The 13,503-nt window shown below is 43.7% G+C and overlaps 1 protein-coding gene across 7 annotated transcripts in view; it reads left to right on the forward strand.

Annotated features, from left to right (window-relative positions):
• The first annotated feature begins 4,016 nt into the window (after positions 1-4,016).
• The window catches only part of DCAF5 (DDB1 and CUL4 associated factor 5), a 79,956-nt gene continuing 70,469 nt past the window's right edge, over positions 4,017-13,503 (forward strand). The window contains exons 1-2 of one of the 7 annotated variants that reach the window (XM_030452383.1): positions 4,017-4,124; positions 4,540-4,651. In XM_030452383.1, coding sequence (XP_030308243.1) covers positions 4,113-4,124; positions 4,540-4,651 — 124 coding nt within the window. In that variant the 5' untranslated portion in view covers positions 4,017-4,112. Of the gene's footprint in view, positions 4,125-4,437; positions 4,652-4,776; positions 4,847-5,085; positions 5,100-5,628; positions 5,724-13,503 lie in introns of those variants that run through there. The other 6 variants (XM_030452384.1, XM_030452385.1, XM_030452382.1 and 3 more) reach the window with 6 other exon arrangements.

A 13,503-nucleotide genomic window follows, 5' to 3' on the forward strand; every position in this document is an offset into this window, starting at 1 on the left:
TTTAACTCCTTGAACTAGCTCACCATAGAGGCTGAGCTCAGTGAAACTATGTCCTAAGCCAAAAGATGAATCAGCAGTAACTCGATGCAGGAATCTGCCAGAATTTGCTGGTTTTGCAAAGAATCTGAAAAAACTGCACTCAAAGGTGAAAGCTGCCAGACTGATCCCATGAGGATGAGTTATATTAACACTGATCATCATCAACATATTTCTTCATTAAGTGCCAACTCTTTCATTGCTTATGTAGGAATAGAGAGGAATTTCACAATTCTGTTTCTTGAAGACCTGCTTAGCTTACCCCAGTGCTTCAATTCCAGAGGGCATCACATCCAAGCTGGCCTCAGTTCATGGCTGCCTCAAAGGTGACATCTCCCATTTACCAAAACTCTGCTCCCAGCTGGGCACTCCTGACTAGCCTATTTTGGCAATTATCTGGAGACTCCATGAGCCAAATGAACTCTACTAAAATAGCAGACAAGCAGGTGCAATGAGTAGCAGCATCAGCACAAATAAAGGGACAGGACACATACCCACAAAATATAAAGCCAGTTTTCAGAGGCCACAAGTCATTGGATTGGAACAGTTGCATGTTAGAGATGCATCTTGATCTGAACAAGCCCCAGGGGGAGATGATTCAGAGGCCAATGCTTGTTCCTTCCACCATTATGGTCTGTGAAATTGATAAGCAAAAGGAAAAAAAAGCTCAGAAGCAACCTAATTTCCACTACAGGGAATAAATTCCAGAAAGAAAATTTTTCTACAAATCATATGGCTAAAATATGGCAAACTACTTGGTTTACCTTCTTTTTTTTTTCTGTTTCCTCTCTAAATTAAATAAAAACCTGTATAAATAAAGTAATACAAGATTTAATAACAGATCTCTTGATTGCTCTTTCACTTCTAGTCTCACTCCATGGATATCTAACTAGCAGTGCCCAAAATTTTCAGTTGCCACTTTGGGTTAACCAAACACATTGAAAAATTCAACAGAGCTAAAAAAAAAAAAATAAATTTAAACTTCATCCTCTCTACCTGACACAATCAACCATGCTTCACTTAAATTATTTTCTTCAAACCTAGTTAAGCTTTCATTCCGAGTGTTGTTTGACAGTATCCTTGGGTCTTCTTTTATCCTTCCATGCTACCTCCATGTTGTCTGAACCGAAATGCAACTAACAACTCTCTGCAGATGATTTACAGATCTATCTGCCTCTATTCATACTCAAATTGTAGCTTTTTCCTTTGTTCTATGGATGTTCTGTTGCCCAGTTGTTGAAATCCCAAGCAAAACATTTTAGTGCTTTATTTCATGCTGCTTTTGATGCATGGAGCAGACTACAAACATCCTACAGAACTGAGCTACTCAAGCAGTGTGTGCCAGCAGACCCTGACTTACTCTGCCCATTGAGTCTGGCCAGGCTCAACAGTTTGGTTGGTGACATTGAAACAGTCCCAGGACAGCATCCCATGTGCTAACATGTCCAACAAAACAGTAACTTGATGAAGTCCAACCTGCTTGACTGAAAACTGTCCATGCCTCAATTTCATTCTAAGCTGCAGGAGGTTCCTATTGAAGTACAAAAAGATGATTCATTGATGTTAGTTCAGTATGACTTACACCAATACTGTAAGTGTCTTAAAGAGATTACAGCACTCTGGCAATATTAACAGAGCATTATGTTATTTTCAAAGGAAAATGTTACCGGAATAGATCAAGGTAATTCCTTTGCGTATTATATTAAAAACTGAATAAAACAAAGGAATCAGAGAGCAAAAAGGATGCTTACCAACACTTCTTTTTAAAACCTACATGGTCATAACAAAAGAATTCAGAATTTATCAGAACAGCTTAGCAGTTTTCTATTACTTTTCTTTCAAATTCTAACAATGTGGTATGTTCTTTCTGACTGCTTACAAATGTGATTTTTAAAATCCTCAGTTAAATCTTTCAAAAAATCCTAGCACTGAGGTTTTGGAAATAATTTTCTTTCTATTTGTACATGTAAGTACAAAGCTTTCCTAGAGACCAGATCCAGAACATGAAGAAAAAGGACTGGAGGTTTGATTGTGTTACATTGCAAATGGAAGTCTCTACATCTATTTATTTCAATACAGAAACTGAAGGTATCCAACCTGAACAATAATTCAGGAAACATTTAAAAATGAACCACATGTGGACAAAAGTGACAGCCTCAGTGTCCAGGGCCAGGCTGAATGAGGCTTTAAGCAACCTGATCTAGTGGTAAGTGTTCCTGCCCATGCAGGGGGCTTGGAACTGGATGATCTCTATGGTACCTCCCAGTCCAAACCATTCTACAATACTATGATTCCATAGTGTATTTCTGGAAGGCTCTCAGGTCACATGGTGATGTGAGCTGTATGAAAACTATGTAGGAGAGAATGGAATACAAACTGATGGGGTCTATAGGTCAAAAAAATGTAATTTCACTTGCTGAAGTTTGGAATTCAGGGGTGAACAACAGTTTCTGATTCAACAGATTCTGTTCAGTGAACAACAGAATTTCATGGCATGCGGGCAAGAAAGCTATATAATTTATACTAGTGCAGTTTACATGTGTCTGAAGCTAAGGTAATAATAAAACACAAATCATGAAGAACTTGGTCATTGTCTGTCTATACTGAAACTTGCTAGACATGTTACATAGCAATAGCTGGTCATCAGTAACTGTAACTACAAAAAATATTCATATAGCTCAGATGCAGGAGATATTAACTTTTCTTCATTCTCACATCAATGTTAACGTTGTTAATTATAATTCTAACATAAACCAGTTCACAGAATATGTCAGAATATTCCTCTCAAAATATTATACCTGCAGGTAAGTTCTGATATTTATACTTACCTGATAGTACATGAAAAAAAGTTGCATTAAAAGTTGAAATGTAAGAATGTTCTATATTTTTATTAAATTTTCTTAATTTTTTGTTTTCTGATTTGAAGGAAAAAACATTTCTTCTGTTGCACGTTAAAAATATGGCTGTAGTATTGTCAAGTAAAAAGCATGGTTTACAGGATTTCACATTCTTTCTAGAATCTTAACCCGGAAGAATCCTAAAGCACTTAACTGACTTTCTGTAATTAAATAATGTCAGTTTCTACTGAAAAGCTGCCACTGTACCATGGCAGTGGTCTAACAGCATTCAGTACTGCCTCCATACCGCAGTTTATGTCAGGAAGAGATTTTTTTGTTTGTTTTAAAGTTTGGAGACCCTTAATTTGCAGCAGGTGCAGTTCCACACAAAGAAGACCAGTGCTGTCTGGCTAATTCCTCACCTTCCAAAAAACTGTATTCCCTAGGTACTGGTGCCAGTTCTCCTGCATCTGTGGGGAAATACAGACCTGAAAGTTTCAAGGTGCAGGTCTGGGACGACTCAGCCTTGTGCTCAGGACCATGCAGTCAGACACTGCTGGGTGGGACAGGGAGCTCTGCTCTGTGCTCCATGGATGGTACTCTTCAGATGAAGCTCCTACATGAGGGACAGAGTCCTGTGAAAGGACAGAAGATGTCTTTCCTCACAAGCACTCAGGTTAGGGTGTTGTAAAACTGTGAAGGACAACGTAGATGAATTCCACCTGTTTAGCCAGTTGCTTTTTAGGGGGGTTGGTGATGCTGAAGAGTAGGAGAAGAAAATTCACCTGTTTCCCATCGTCTTCTGGTGCTGAAGAGAGGTCTAATAGTTCAAGTGAGAAGCAGGAGCTCTCCTATTTTCAGTGTTGCTCGGGTAGAAGCAAGAGAGAGCAAATAATAAAACCTCAGAGAGCCTAGTAAAAACCATCCTAAAGAAAAAAAAATATCTAAGAACATAATTTTTGGAAATCCATCAGAAATCACTCAGCATTTACGGAGGACACCGCAAGCCGTAAGCATTGGGTGTGTATATATATGTGTATATATATAAATATTTTATTTTTTTTTCCCCTCATCCTCCCTCGGTGAGTTGTCCGCAGGACCCGGCAGGGGGAGGAGGCGGGGGCAGCCGTGGTTCCACAGCGATCCCTTCCCCCTTCACCTGCCCCGGCTCCTCTGAGGAGCTCGCCCCGCGTCCGCGAGCAGCGGGAAACGTCCTTCCGCAGGTCCCCGGAGCGGCGAATGTGCCCGTGTGTGTGCGTGTGTGTCCGTCCCCCGCGCCGTTACGGCGGCGAGTTAAAAAGCGGCGGCGGCGGCAGCAGCGACAGCGACGTTAGAGCCGGGCCGGGAGGCGCGGGCTGCAGCTGAGGATCAGCTGCTGAGGGGAGCGGGGAGGAGCCAGCGGGATCAGGAAGCGGCGGAGTGTCTAACACCTCTCTGCCATGGCTGGCTAAAGAAAAATCATCATAACCATAACAAGGGGGGAAGCGGGGGAGGGGAGGCGGCGGCGGCGGCGGGGGAAGGGGCGGCGGGGGAAGGAGCGGTGGGGAGCGGCGCAGGCGGCAGCATGAAGAGGAGAGGCGTCCGGGGGGGCAGCATGCGGTCGGTGGTGAGGTTCCTGTCCCAGCGGGGCTTGGAGGGGGACCCCCTGCTCACCCAGGACTTCCAGCGGAGACGCCTGCGGGGCTGCAGGAACCTCTACAAGAAGGACCTTCTGGGCCACTTCGGCTGTGTCAATGCCATTGAATTCTCCAACAATGGAGGCCAGTGGCTGGTCTCAGGTAAAGCCAGCGTTCCCCGTCCCTCGCCCCCTCCCGCCACCCCCTCCCCAGAAAGCATCTTCCTCCTCCTCTTCCTCAGCCGCCTCCCCCGAGGCCCAGGGGGAGGGCAGCCGCGACGGCGCTCAGAGTCGTTTCTCAAACCCACCGGTGCCCGGGAATAATGTTTCCCAAGTAGAGATCTAAAATGGTTGACAGGTTTTAAATTCTACTATTTATTGGGGGGAGGTAGAGGCGGGGGGGGGAGCCACGGACAAAGTTTTTCCGAGAGTGTTTCCAGGGCACGGAGGGTAAAAGCAGGGGGTGCCCCTTTATTTGATGGCTCGCGTGTTTTGCTCTTTAAAAGATTATTATTTGGGGGTTACGACGGCGGAGGGGAAGCATCCCCGCGGCGTTCATTGTGGGTGCCGGATGGCATTTGCCAGAGCCGTGCCCGGGCCAGCTCCCCAGGGTACGGGCGGGGGTCAGCGGTCGCTGCCGGGGGACGGGCGGGCTGCGGGCCGGAGTTCTGCCGGGGGGGCTCTGGCGTCCCGCTCGGTTTAATTGAGGCACTGCTCACTTTGGGACCAGCAACCCCCAAGTTCCCCCTCCCCATCTCCTTTTGGGGGAGGGGAGTAAGGTTTTGTTTTGTTCCTCCTCCTTCCTCCCCTTGTGGGGCGCGTTTGGACAGGGGGAAGATTATTTTCGTGGTGACGTTTTTTGGGTTCAGGTCCTCCCTGTTGCTCGCCCGGGGCTGAGGGAGCCATGGGGGTGGGGGATGCTGTCAGGTAGGAAGGAGGCGAGGGCTTGACATCAGCTGCGACACTGAGGACGGGGGGAAGGCTCAGCACCCCCTTCCCCCCAGCCAGGGAGGGGCTGCGGGGCTCAGCCGCCGGCTGCCCGCCTCCCCCCACCCCAGTAGCTCTTGGCGCAGGTGCCTTTCCCTCCTTCCCCGCCTCCAGGCTCGGAGGGGCGGCGGGGAAAGAGGCAACTTCAGGCCGGGGCCTGGCCGGGCGCTGCAGGCCGCACTCTCCTCGGGCGGCTCTTAGCGACAGGCCGGGGAATCGAGGGCCTATCCCGCCCGCTGCGGGGCACGGTGCGGTGCCCCGGGGACTCAGGCCTTGAGGGGCAAGGGGTGGGTCCTCTCCCGCCGAGCCGGCGGACCCCGCGCCCTCTCTGCGAGAGGACAGAGCCCTTCGGGGCGGCGGGAAGGGGACTGTCCCTGCGGATGGCCAGGCCTCCTTGTGCAGTGTCCATTGCAGGCCGCGGGTGATGCGTCCCGGCATCCCCACGCCCCCGGGGGAAGCGGGCTGAGGGACCGGCCCCCCCCTCCCTCCCTTCCCCCGGTATGGGGCTGCCGGCAGCTCCCTCTCCCGGGGAGGGTCCGTTCCCGGGCGTGTGGGGCAACGGCCTTCGGGGGAACCGCAGGGCTCCTTGGCTTAAGGCCGTGGCAGCTTTGCTGCAAGTGGTCCCTTGCAAGAGGGTAGTGGCCTGGTTCCCAGCAAAGGGGTGGAGGAGGGGCGGCAGGGTCTCGGATTTGCCTGGCCTGCCTCTGGTGGGCTGTAAGTGGCGACAAGGACGACTGCAGAAGTGATGCGGGCATGGCTGAGTGGGCTGCTTGTTGCCTTGCCGAGGTGTCCGGGCAGAGGCGGGCTCTGTCACAAAGTATCAGTAATAAATCCAGAAATATCACTAGAAGTCAATTAAAAACAAGTTGTGGGGTTTTGGTTATCTTTAAGCAAGGGCAGAATAGAAACACCTTATAACCCTTTCTGTGGGAACTGTTACATTGAGATGTTCCTAAATTTAACTTTCTTACCTGGAGAAAGTTAAAAGCCTAAACCCAGGATTTTCGAAACAAGTGTCCATCAAGGGTCTTAGTATTCCTGTCTGGGTGTCTTTTACCTATATGCACTTGCAACTTTTGAGATATGCATCTGTTTATCTTGTGAATATACATATATATTCATATGCACATGTATGTATATTCATGGGCAATATTGGAAGGGAATGAAGTTCCTAGATGTACCAGAGTTGGTGTGCTTGTTTGTACAGATCCTTCTGCAGAAGTAAGCAGAGCTATGTATTTCTGCTTATAATGTGCTACAGAGAGCTCAAATACATCTGTTGTTGCTTTTTTTAACCCCTCATAATAAGTGATGGGAAAACCATCAGTACTTTCTGTTTTTGCTTTAGAAGGCCTCGGGAGACACTTCAGATCTTGTCATATCATTGATGCACTTTCCTATGTTGAAAAGTGGAAGCATAAAAAGTTGAGGGCTGCAAGGGACTTTTTTTACCATTAATTTTGTCCAAACTGTTTGAGTCAAGGTAGCTGCAGTGAGAGCATGGAGGCAGATTTCCCATCTGGTGAACACCACAAGATGTGTAGGTTAAATGAAGTCTTTCAGACCATGCCCAGTTTTCAATTTCCTAACTCCTCATAAAGCTACAGAGTGTTCAAGGGTGGTAGGCTTTTCCTCCATACGTAGGAATGGTGCTAGAGTTGTGCCCTTTTAAATTTCATGACATGACGAGGAATTAAGTTAAAAAGTCAGGGGTGGAAAGAGGATGCTTAAGTTACTTATGCCATTAGTGCACAAATTTGGGGGATAATTAAGAGCAGACTACCTTAAATCTGTCCTTGTATTGATGCTCTGAGAAAATTAAAAGCTCTAATTATGGTAGCTGTTTTTAACAAAGTTTTATGTTATTTGTGACTATAAGGTCAAGAATGGCAGGTGATTTGTTAAGAATAAGAAATTAAAAGGTGAGAAGTGTATGGATACTCTGTTCATGCCATTATAAGCCTAGGCTCCATTAAAATTACACTCAAAACACTCCTTTTTTAAGGTCATACTTAATCTTGAAATTGTGAAATAGCAAAGGCAGGAAAAAAATGGTGAGAATGAGTGCTCAGATGAAAGGTAAAAGCAGGGTATAAGCTGTCTCTAATCTGAAGTTTTCTAGAAGAGCTGCTTCAGAAGACTTTCAAATGCAGATAAAGCCTTAGAATAGATGGCATGTGGGTCTCTTCCTCAAAATAGTCAGTGTGCTGAGGTAAGGATGAGATGTTAGATGCTTCCATCTGCGCTTCTAACAGCTAAGAGAGTTAACAGGGATATCTGAGTGTGTGAAAAGGGAGAGTGCAAGCAGTCCTTTTGGTTCTTCAGTCTTAAGTAATATGCATAATCTTTACCCAGAGAAGAAATCTACTGTAGCTAACTGACTTGTTAACAACTTAGACCTTGTTAGAGCTCTTTTAACTACAGCTAATACCGTGCATTCAGAGTGGCTAAACCAATGCCCTTTAAATTCTAGCTTGCATCCAAATTAGTGCTGTTCTCATCAGTATTGGCTGGAATGCTTTTCTTGGGTATCTGTCCCACATTTTATGATTTACTTGTTTTTTATGAATCTGCTGGAAGCAAGTTTTTAAGGGTAATGATTACTGTTTCAGTAAATACTTCAAACTGCTTGAACGGGGTTTATATTACAGTTCCAGATGGTTTTCCTGTTAGGATTTTGGAGAGAACTTCAGTGTAGACAAGCCTCAGCAGGCCTTTTGAAAGTGTGTTTGAAAATTTTTGGTATCTTAATTGCTTTAAATCTTCTATTGGAGGGTACACATTTAATAGAAATTAATTTTGTTACTAACTAACTGTGTTTTCAAGTAAAGAAGTCGAGGTCAACAGATTGGGATGGGAGCCAGTCTGTAGGCTTTTCCTTGTACCTGTGTGGTACTCAGCAGTGTCACCCTAGGAAGGGGTAGAAAGAGAGAAACACCTAATGTTTGAGGGCAGGAGTGCATAAGGACTGGGATTTAAAAAGAAAAAAAGAGAGAAATGGGAAGAGGAGGAGGATACACAGGAGAAGATCAGAAGATCATAGAATCATAGGGGAGTTTGAATTAGAAGGGACCTTAATGATCATAGAGTTCCCACACCCCCTGCCATGGGCCACTGGACCAGGCTGCTCAAAGCCCCATCCAACCTGGCTTCCAGGAGGGAAGGAATGCTTCCAGGGAGGAGGCAGTCACAACTTCTCTGGGCAAACTGTGACAGTCTCTCACCACCCTCATTGTAAAAATTTCTTCCTAATATCTAATCTAAATTTACCCTCTTTCAGTTTAAAATCATTGCTCCTCATCCTGTCACTATGTGTCCTTGTAAAAAGTCCCTCCCCATCTTTCCTGTAGGCTCTTCAGGTACTGGAAGGCTGCTGTAAGGTCTCCCCAGAGCCTACTCCAGGCTGAACAACCCCAACTCTCTCAGCCTGTCTCCGTAAGAGAGGTACTCCAGCTCTCTGATCATCTTTGTGCCTCTCCTCTGGACTTGCTCCAAACAGCTCCATGTCCTTCTTGTGTTGAGGGCTCCAATGTGTGATGTGACAAGTAGAAAAGACCTGTCTGTAGAATGACACGGGTGAAAAGGAAAGCTTAATGTTTAAGGAATGTGCACATAGGCTGAAATTAGTTAAAACTAGCTGCTGGATGGAGTTGAGAGAGTTCATTGGGCAAAATGTGTCTTTGCAACACTTTATATCCTACATAGTGGTATATCCTACATAGTGGTATTTTTCTGCTAACAGTTTGGGAAACGTAACTGTTCATGCATGGAAATTAAATTCACCATGCAATGATATGCAACTGACTTTTACCCTCAGATGTGCCAATCATCTCCTCCTGAAATTTAGCTTCTAAAAATCATCTTTACTTAGTCTATGTAATAGGTTTTCTTTCTCGCATCCTTAAGTTTGGTGAATGTGTTTTCCTATTAATTTATCTGTCACTTTTCATGCCTACTATCTCTTGCAAACATGAGTATCTTTATCAGAACCTCCCACTTTTTTCCCCCTCTACTTTAAACTGTGCTTTCAAGATAACTTCTGGGAACTACTGTAATCTGAGGTTTACTTAATCCATGCATATGTTCTATTTCTCTCACCAGATAATGCAAAAATTAATAGCTCTTCTATGATCGTAAACTTGTAGGGATGCAAAAAGCACTGGAAATTCAACTGGCATTTGGCTGCCATGTAAATCTGAAGGAATGTGAGCCAGAAACAGGGGAATGGGGTGACCTTAGCAAAGGTAGAGTGTTACTTCTGAAGTAAGGGGATTGATCAAAGGGGATCAAGTAAAGGGAGGGCAGGCTTAGTCTTGGTCTCTTACTATCAAGCAGAATTCTGTGTGAGAAGGTGTTTAAGGTCCAGTTATTATGTGATGTTTTCATCAATGCCTGTGAAATTATAACGTTTAAAGGTGATACCAGGAAAGGCAGCAACAAGTTCAAAGGGTAGGAGTCGTTTATAAAGTTAATTAAGAGACATAGTCTGGAAAAAGTGTCATGTAGTTTAATAGCAACAAGTGCAAATTACAGGACATGAATAAAAATAGTCACCTGTACACCTGTACTATGGTGACTAGACCGTAGTCATGTAGAAGAGGATCCAGATGTGGTAGTAGATCACAACATAAATATTATCAGAGATAAAGCATGTGAAGTAATGGTGCTGCTGGGATGTCAGATGGAGCACTGTGTTCAATTTTGGGCATAGTATTTTGAAAAAGATGTGGACAAATTTGAGAAAGTTCAGAAGAGGGTATGAAGAATGATCAGAGGTCTAGAAAAAGGAAAGTCTGAATGAAAAAAGTCCATTTATTCTAGAGAAAGAAAAGTAGGTACAGATGCAACTCTTATGTTGCATGAAAGTGTTACTAATTATTATTACATAAGGTTGCAAACTTTTCCATGTCTCTCAGGAACAGGACAAAGAAATGGTCTTCAATTACACGAAGAAAGATTTTAGAAGGCTACTTGGTCTTACTTTTCTTCTTCATGCTGTATTTCATTCACTTATTTCTCCTATCTGTTGTTTGTAATATGGCACTTGTAGAGCTTAAATCATAAACTGTTATGATGGAATCATCTGAACAGGGGGAAGGAATAGGGAAGGAGAGGTTTCTCTGACAGTTGATTTTCTGCCAGGCCAACTTCTTTAACCTACTCTCCCTCTGGCTGCTTCACCACTGAACTGGGAAAGGAAAAATTCAGGAGTGCATGGCAAGGGGGGTGGGATTATATGTAAGGTCAAACTGCACCCTTAGGCTAGATACTAGGATAATCTGCCTAATAGCAAGGATAATGAAGCACTGAAATAGGCTGCCTAAGGAGGGTGTCATTTTTACCTCAGTGCAGGTTTTTAAGTGCAAGAAAGACCACACATATACTGGGAGTAATTCTAATACAGTCTGGTCTTTTACCCATGGCTGAGGTCAACTTCTTGAAATGCTGTTCAGTCACACTTTCTGTGGTTCATGCAGCTTCTTGAGTAGATAGAAGCAATATGATTAATCTTTTTATGTTATGGTTTAGAAATGCTGGCTGTTTGCCATGTAGGTTCTTCAAGTGAGTGAACCTGGTATGGCAGATAAAGAGGAGTAGTGACCTTGAGCTTGGTCCACAATCAGCAAGGTTAATGCAGTTTAAAACTGCAGTTTTTAAGTCCTGTTGAGGATGATTTTGAAGTGTTTTTGTTAGCACACAAGAGCTCAAGTGTTTCATGAGCTACACAGATACTGTTTAGACTAGATTTGCTTTTGGTAAGGGTATATTCTGTCCCTCTTCTAAGAGTTTTAGGACTAATACAAATGATTCTGGACTAGAGGTAGGTGACTCTTACTATAAGGTAGACTTCTTCCATATTTAATTGTGTGTAAGTTTAGTGATTACCTCCTTAGAAGGTAACCAGGTCAGGAAACTTTTTGGGGGAGAATTAGTCTAAAAGCAATGCCAAACTAGAATGCTTTGATTTAGGAATTGTGGAGGCAGGAAACTATTTGTGCAGAAATATATGGCCTGCCAAGTCATCTGGGACCTATTCAGTTACCTAGAACGGGTGTAGTCTACCTACACTGTTTGTCTGTGCTACTTAAAAAAAAACCCCAACAAATAAATAAAAAGCCAAAAAAAAAAAGAGAGAACTTTCTTTGGGAGGCTTTTTTTTCTTTTTCTTTTCTTTGCCAGATCTTAGGGTGTGCAGCACATGCAAACCATTCTGAAGCAGGCAAACAGTGAAGAAGACAAGGCACTTACAAGTCTTCTGGGACATCTACTTTGGGCCCATAGAAACTAGGAGGTTGTCAGGGTTGAATGTAAAGTGTTTGTCTACTTCAGAATCTATTTCAGGATATCTATCCCAAGATTTTAAATGCAAGCTTTCTTTCTAGATACGTTCTATTACGTATCTTCTGGGTAGAATTCTTTAATTCTGCCTATGTCTCCCATCAACATCAGTCAGAAGGCCTGAAATATTCCAGTGACTTGGGACATTGGCACAGGGAAGATGTGTGTCTTTGTATTTTTCATTCATGTGTGCTTGTAAAAAATAAACTGAATACTGCTTTTCTCTGCATCAAGAGCAATATGGGAAGGTGAAAACATTTTTAGCCTCTCTGACCACAAATACTTCTTTAGTCTGTCTCCCTTTCTCACTTTGACTTAAAATGCAGAAGGAGGTTTGACCCATAATGAATGTTGAAGTGCTTGACTAATTAGGTGTTTTAAAATGTGGTTCCTTTCTGAAAAGGAACTGTACATGGCATAATATGATACTTAGGTGGGTCACACAAACTTTTACTTTTCAACTTGTCAGTCATGCAGTCCTAGACAGAATCTGCCAAATAAGATGAAGTTGAAGCTGTTTCCATTTGTAGATTTTAATCTTACTACTTCTGACACCATGAACTGAAAAAGTAGGAATTCAAGACTTCATGTGCAGCTGCAGTTCTGGAAAATCCACATGTGGAACCCCAGGGGCTAAGGTATTTTCACAGAATCTTGCAGAGTTGTCACAGTTGAAAAAGACCTCCAAGATCACCAAGTCCAACTGTCAACCCAGAAAAAAACACCATGCCCAGGACAGCATGTCCTGAAGTGCTATATCTACATATTTTCTTGATTCCTAGTTATGGTTAATCCACCAGCTTTCTGGGAAGCCTGTTCTGGTGCCTGACTACTCTCAATAAATTAGTTCTTCCAAATATCTAGTCTAAACTTCAGGCCATTTCCTTCAGTTCTACTGTTATTTTGTATGAGGCTGTATATCCCCATTTCTCAGATGTGTATAAAGCTGTTGCTGTGTGCTCTGTGTCATGTGAAGAGCATACTCTTGCCATACACATTTAGTAGTCTCTTTTGGGGAACATTGTGGAGTTACCACAGGTTGTGCAGTAGGTCCCAGTGCTTTTTTGAGAAGTGTCGAGTGGCTTCTGCTTCACATGTTTTAAAATAGGTGTATGTGCACAATATATGCACCATAAATTGAAAACATCTTAATCTGCATTCAGTGATTACCTGTACATAATGAATGCTGTAGGCCTGGAGTTTCCTATAATTCTCAGACTGGTAACTTCTGTTGCATAACGTGTCTGATGAAACGTGGTCGTCTACAAGGAACATAAAAGCTGTAAATACTCACATTTTCTTTGCTGTCTTCCTGTATACCTGTCTGTATGTGTGTGCCTCCCTCTTTCTGCCCTCTTACTGTAACTTCAAAGAGTCAGATTTTGGTAGCTTGAATTTACTGTTAAAGCGAGACACCCAGATGATGTGCTAGCAGGTAGGAGGATGTGTAGACTTACTGCAGTGTTTTTGCAAATTGATTTGCTACAGTAACAACAACAGTACATTATTATCTTTTGCTTTGAAAGGTCTTTTAAGGAAGTCTTGAAAGACAGTGTATGTTGTCTGATAGAAGCAATGTTGGTGTACAGCAAGCAGCCTTGAATGGGACTTAATTGTTTGCCAGGTAGTGATAACATTAAGACCTGGCTGTTGGCAGCTTTGGAAAGTATCTGCTTTAAGTGTGACAAT

This window comes from Calypte anna, chromosome 5A (genome assembly GCF_003957555.1).
Source record: "Calypte anna isolate BGI_N300 chromosome 5A, bCalAnn1_v1.p, whole genome shotgun sequence".
NCBI classification, from domain to species: Eukaryota; Metazoa; Chordata; class Aves; order Apodiformes; family Trochilidae; genus Calypte; species Calypte anna.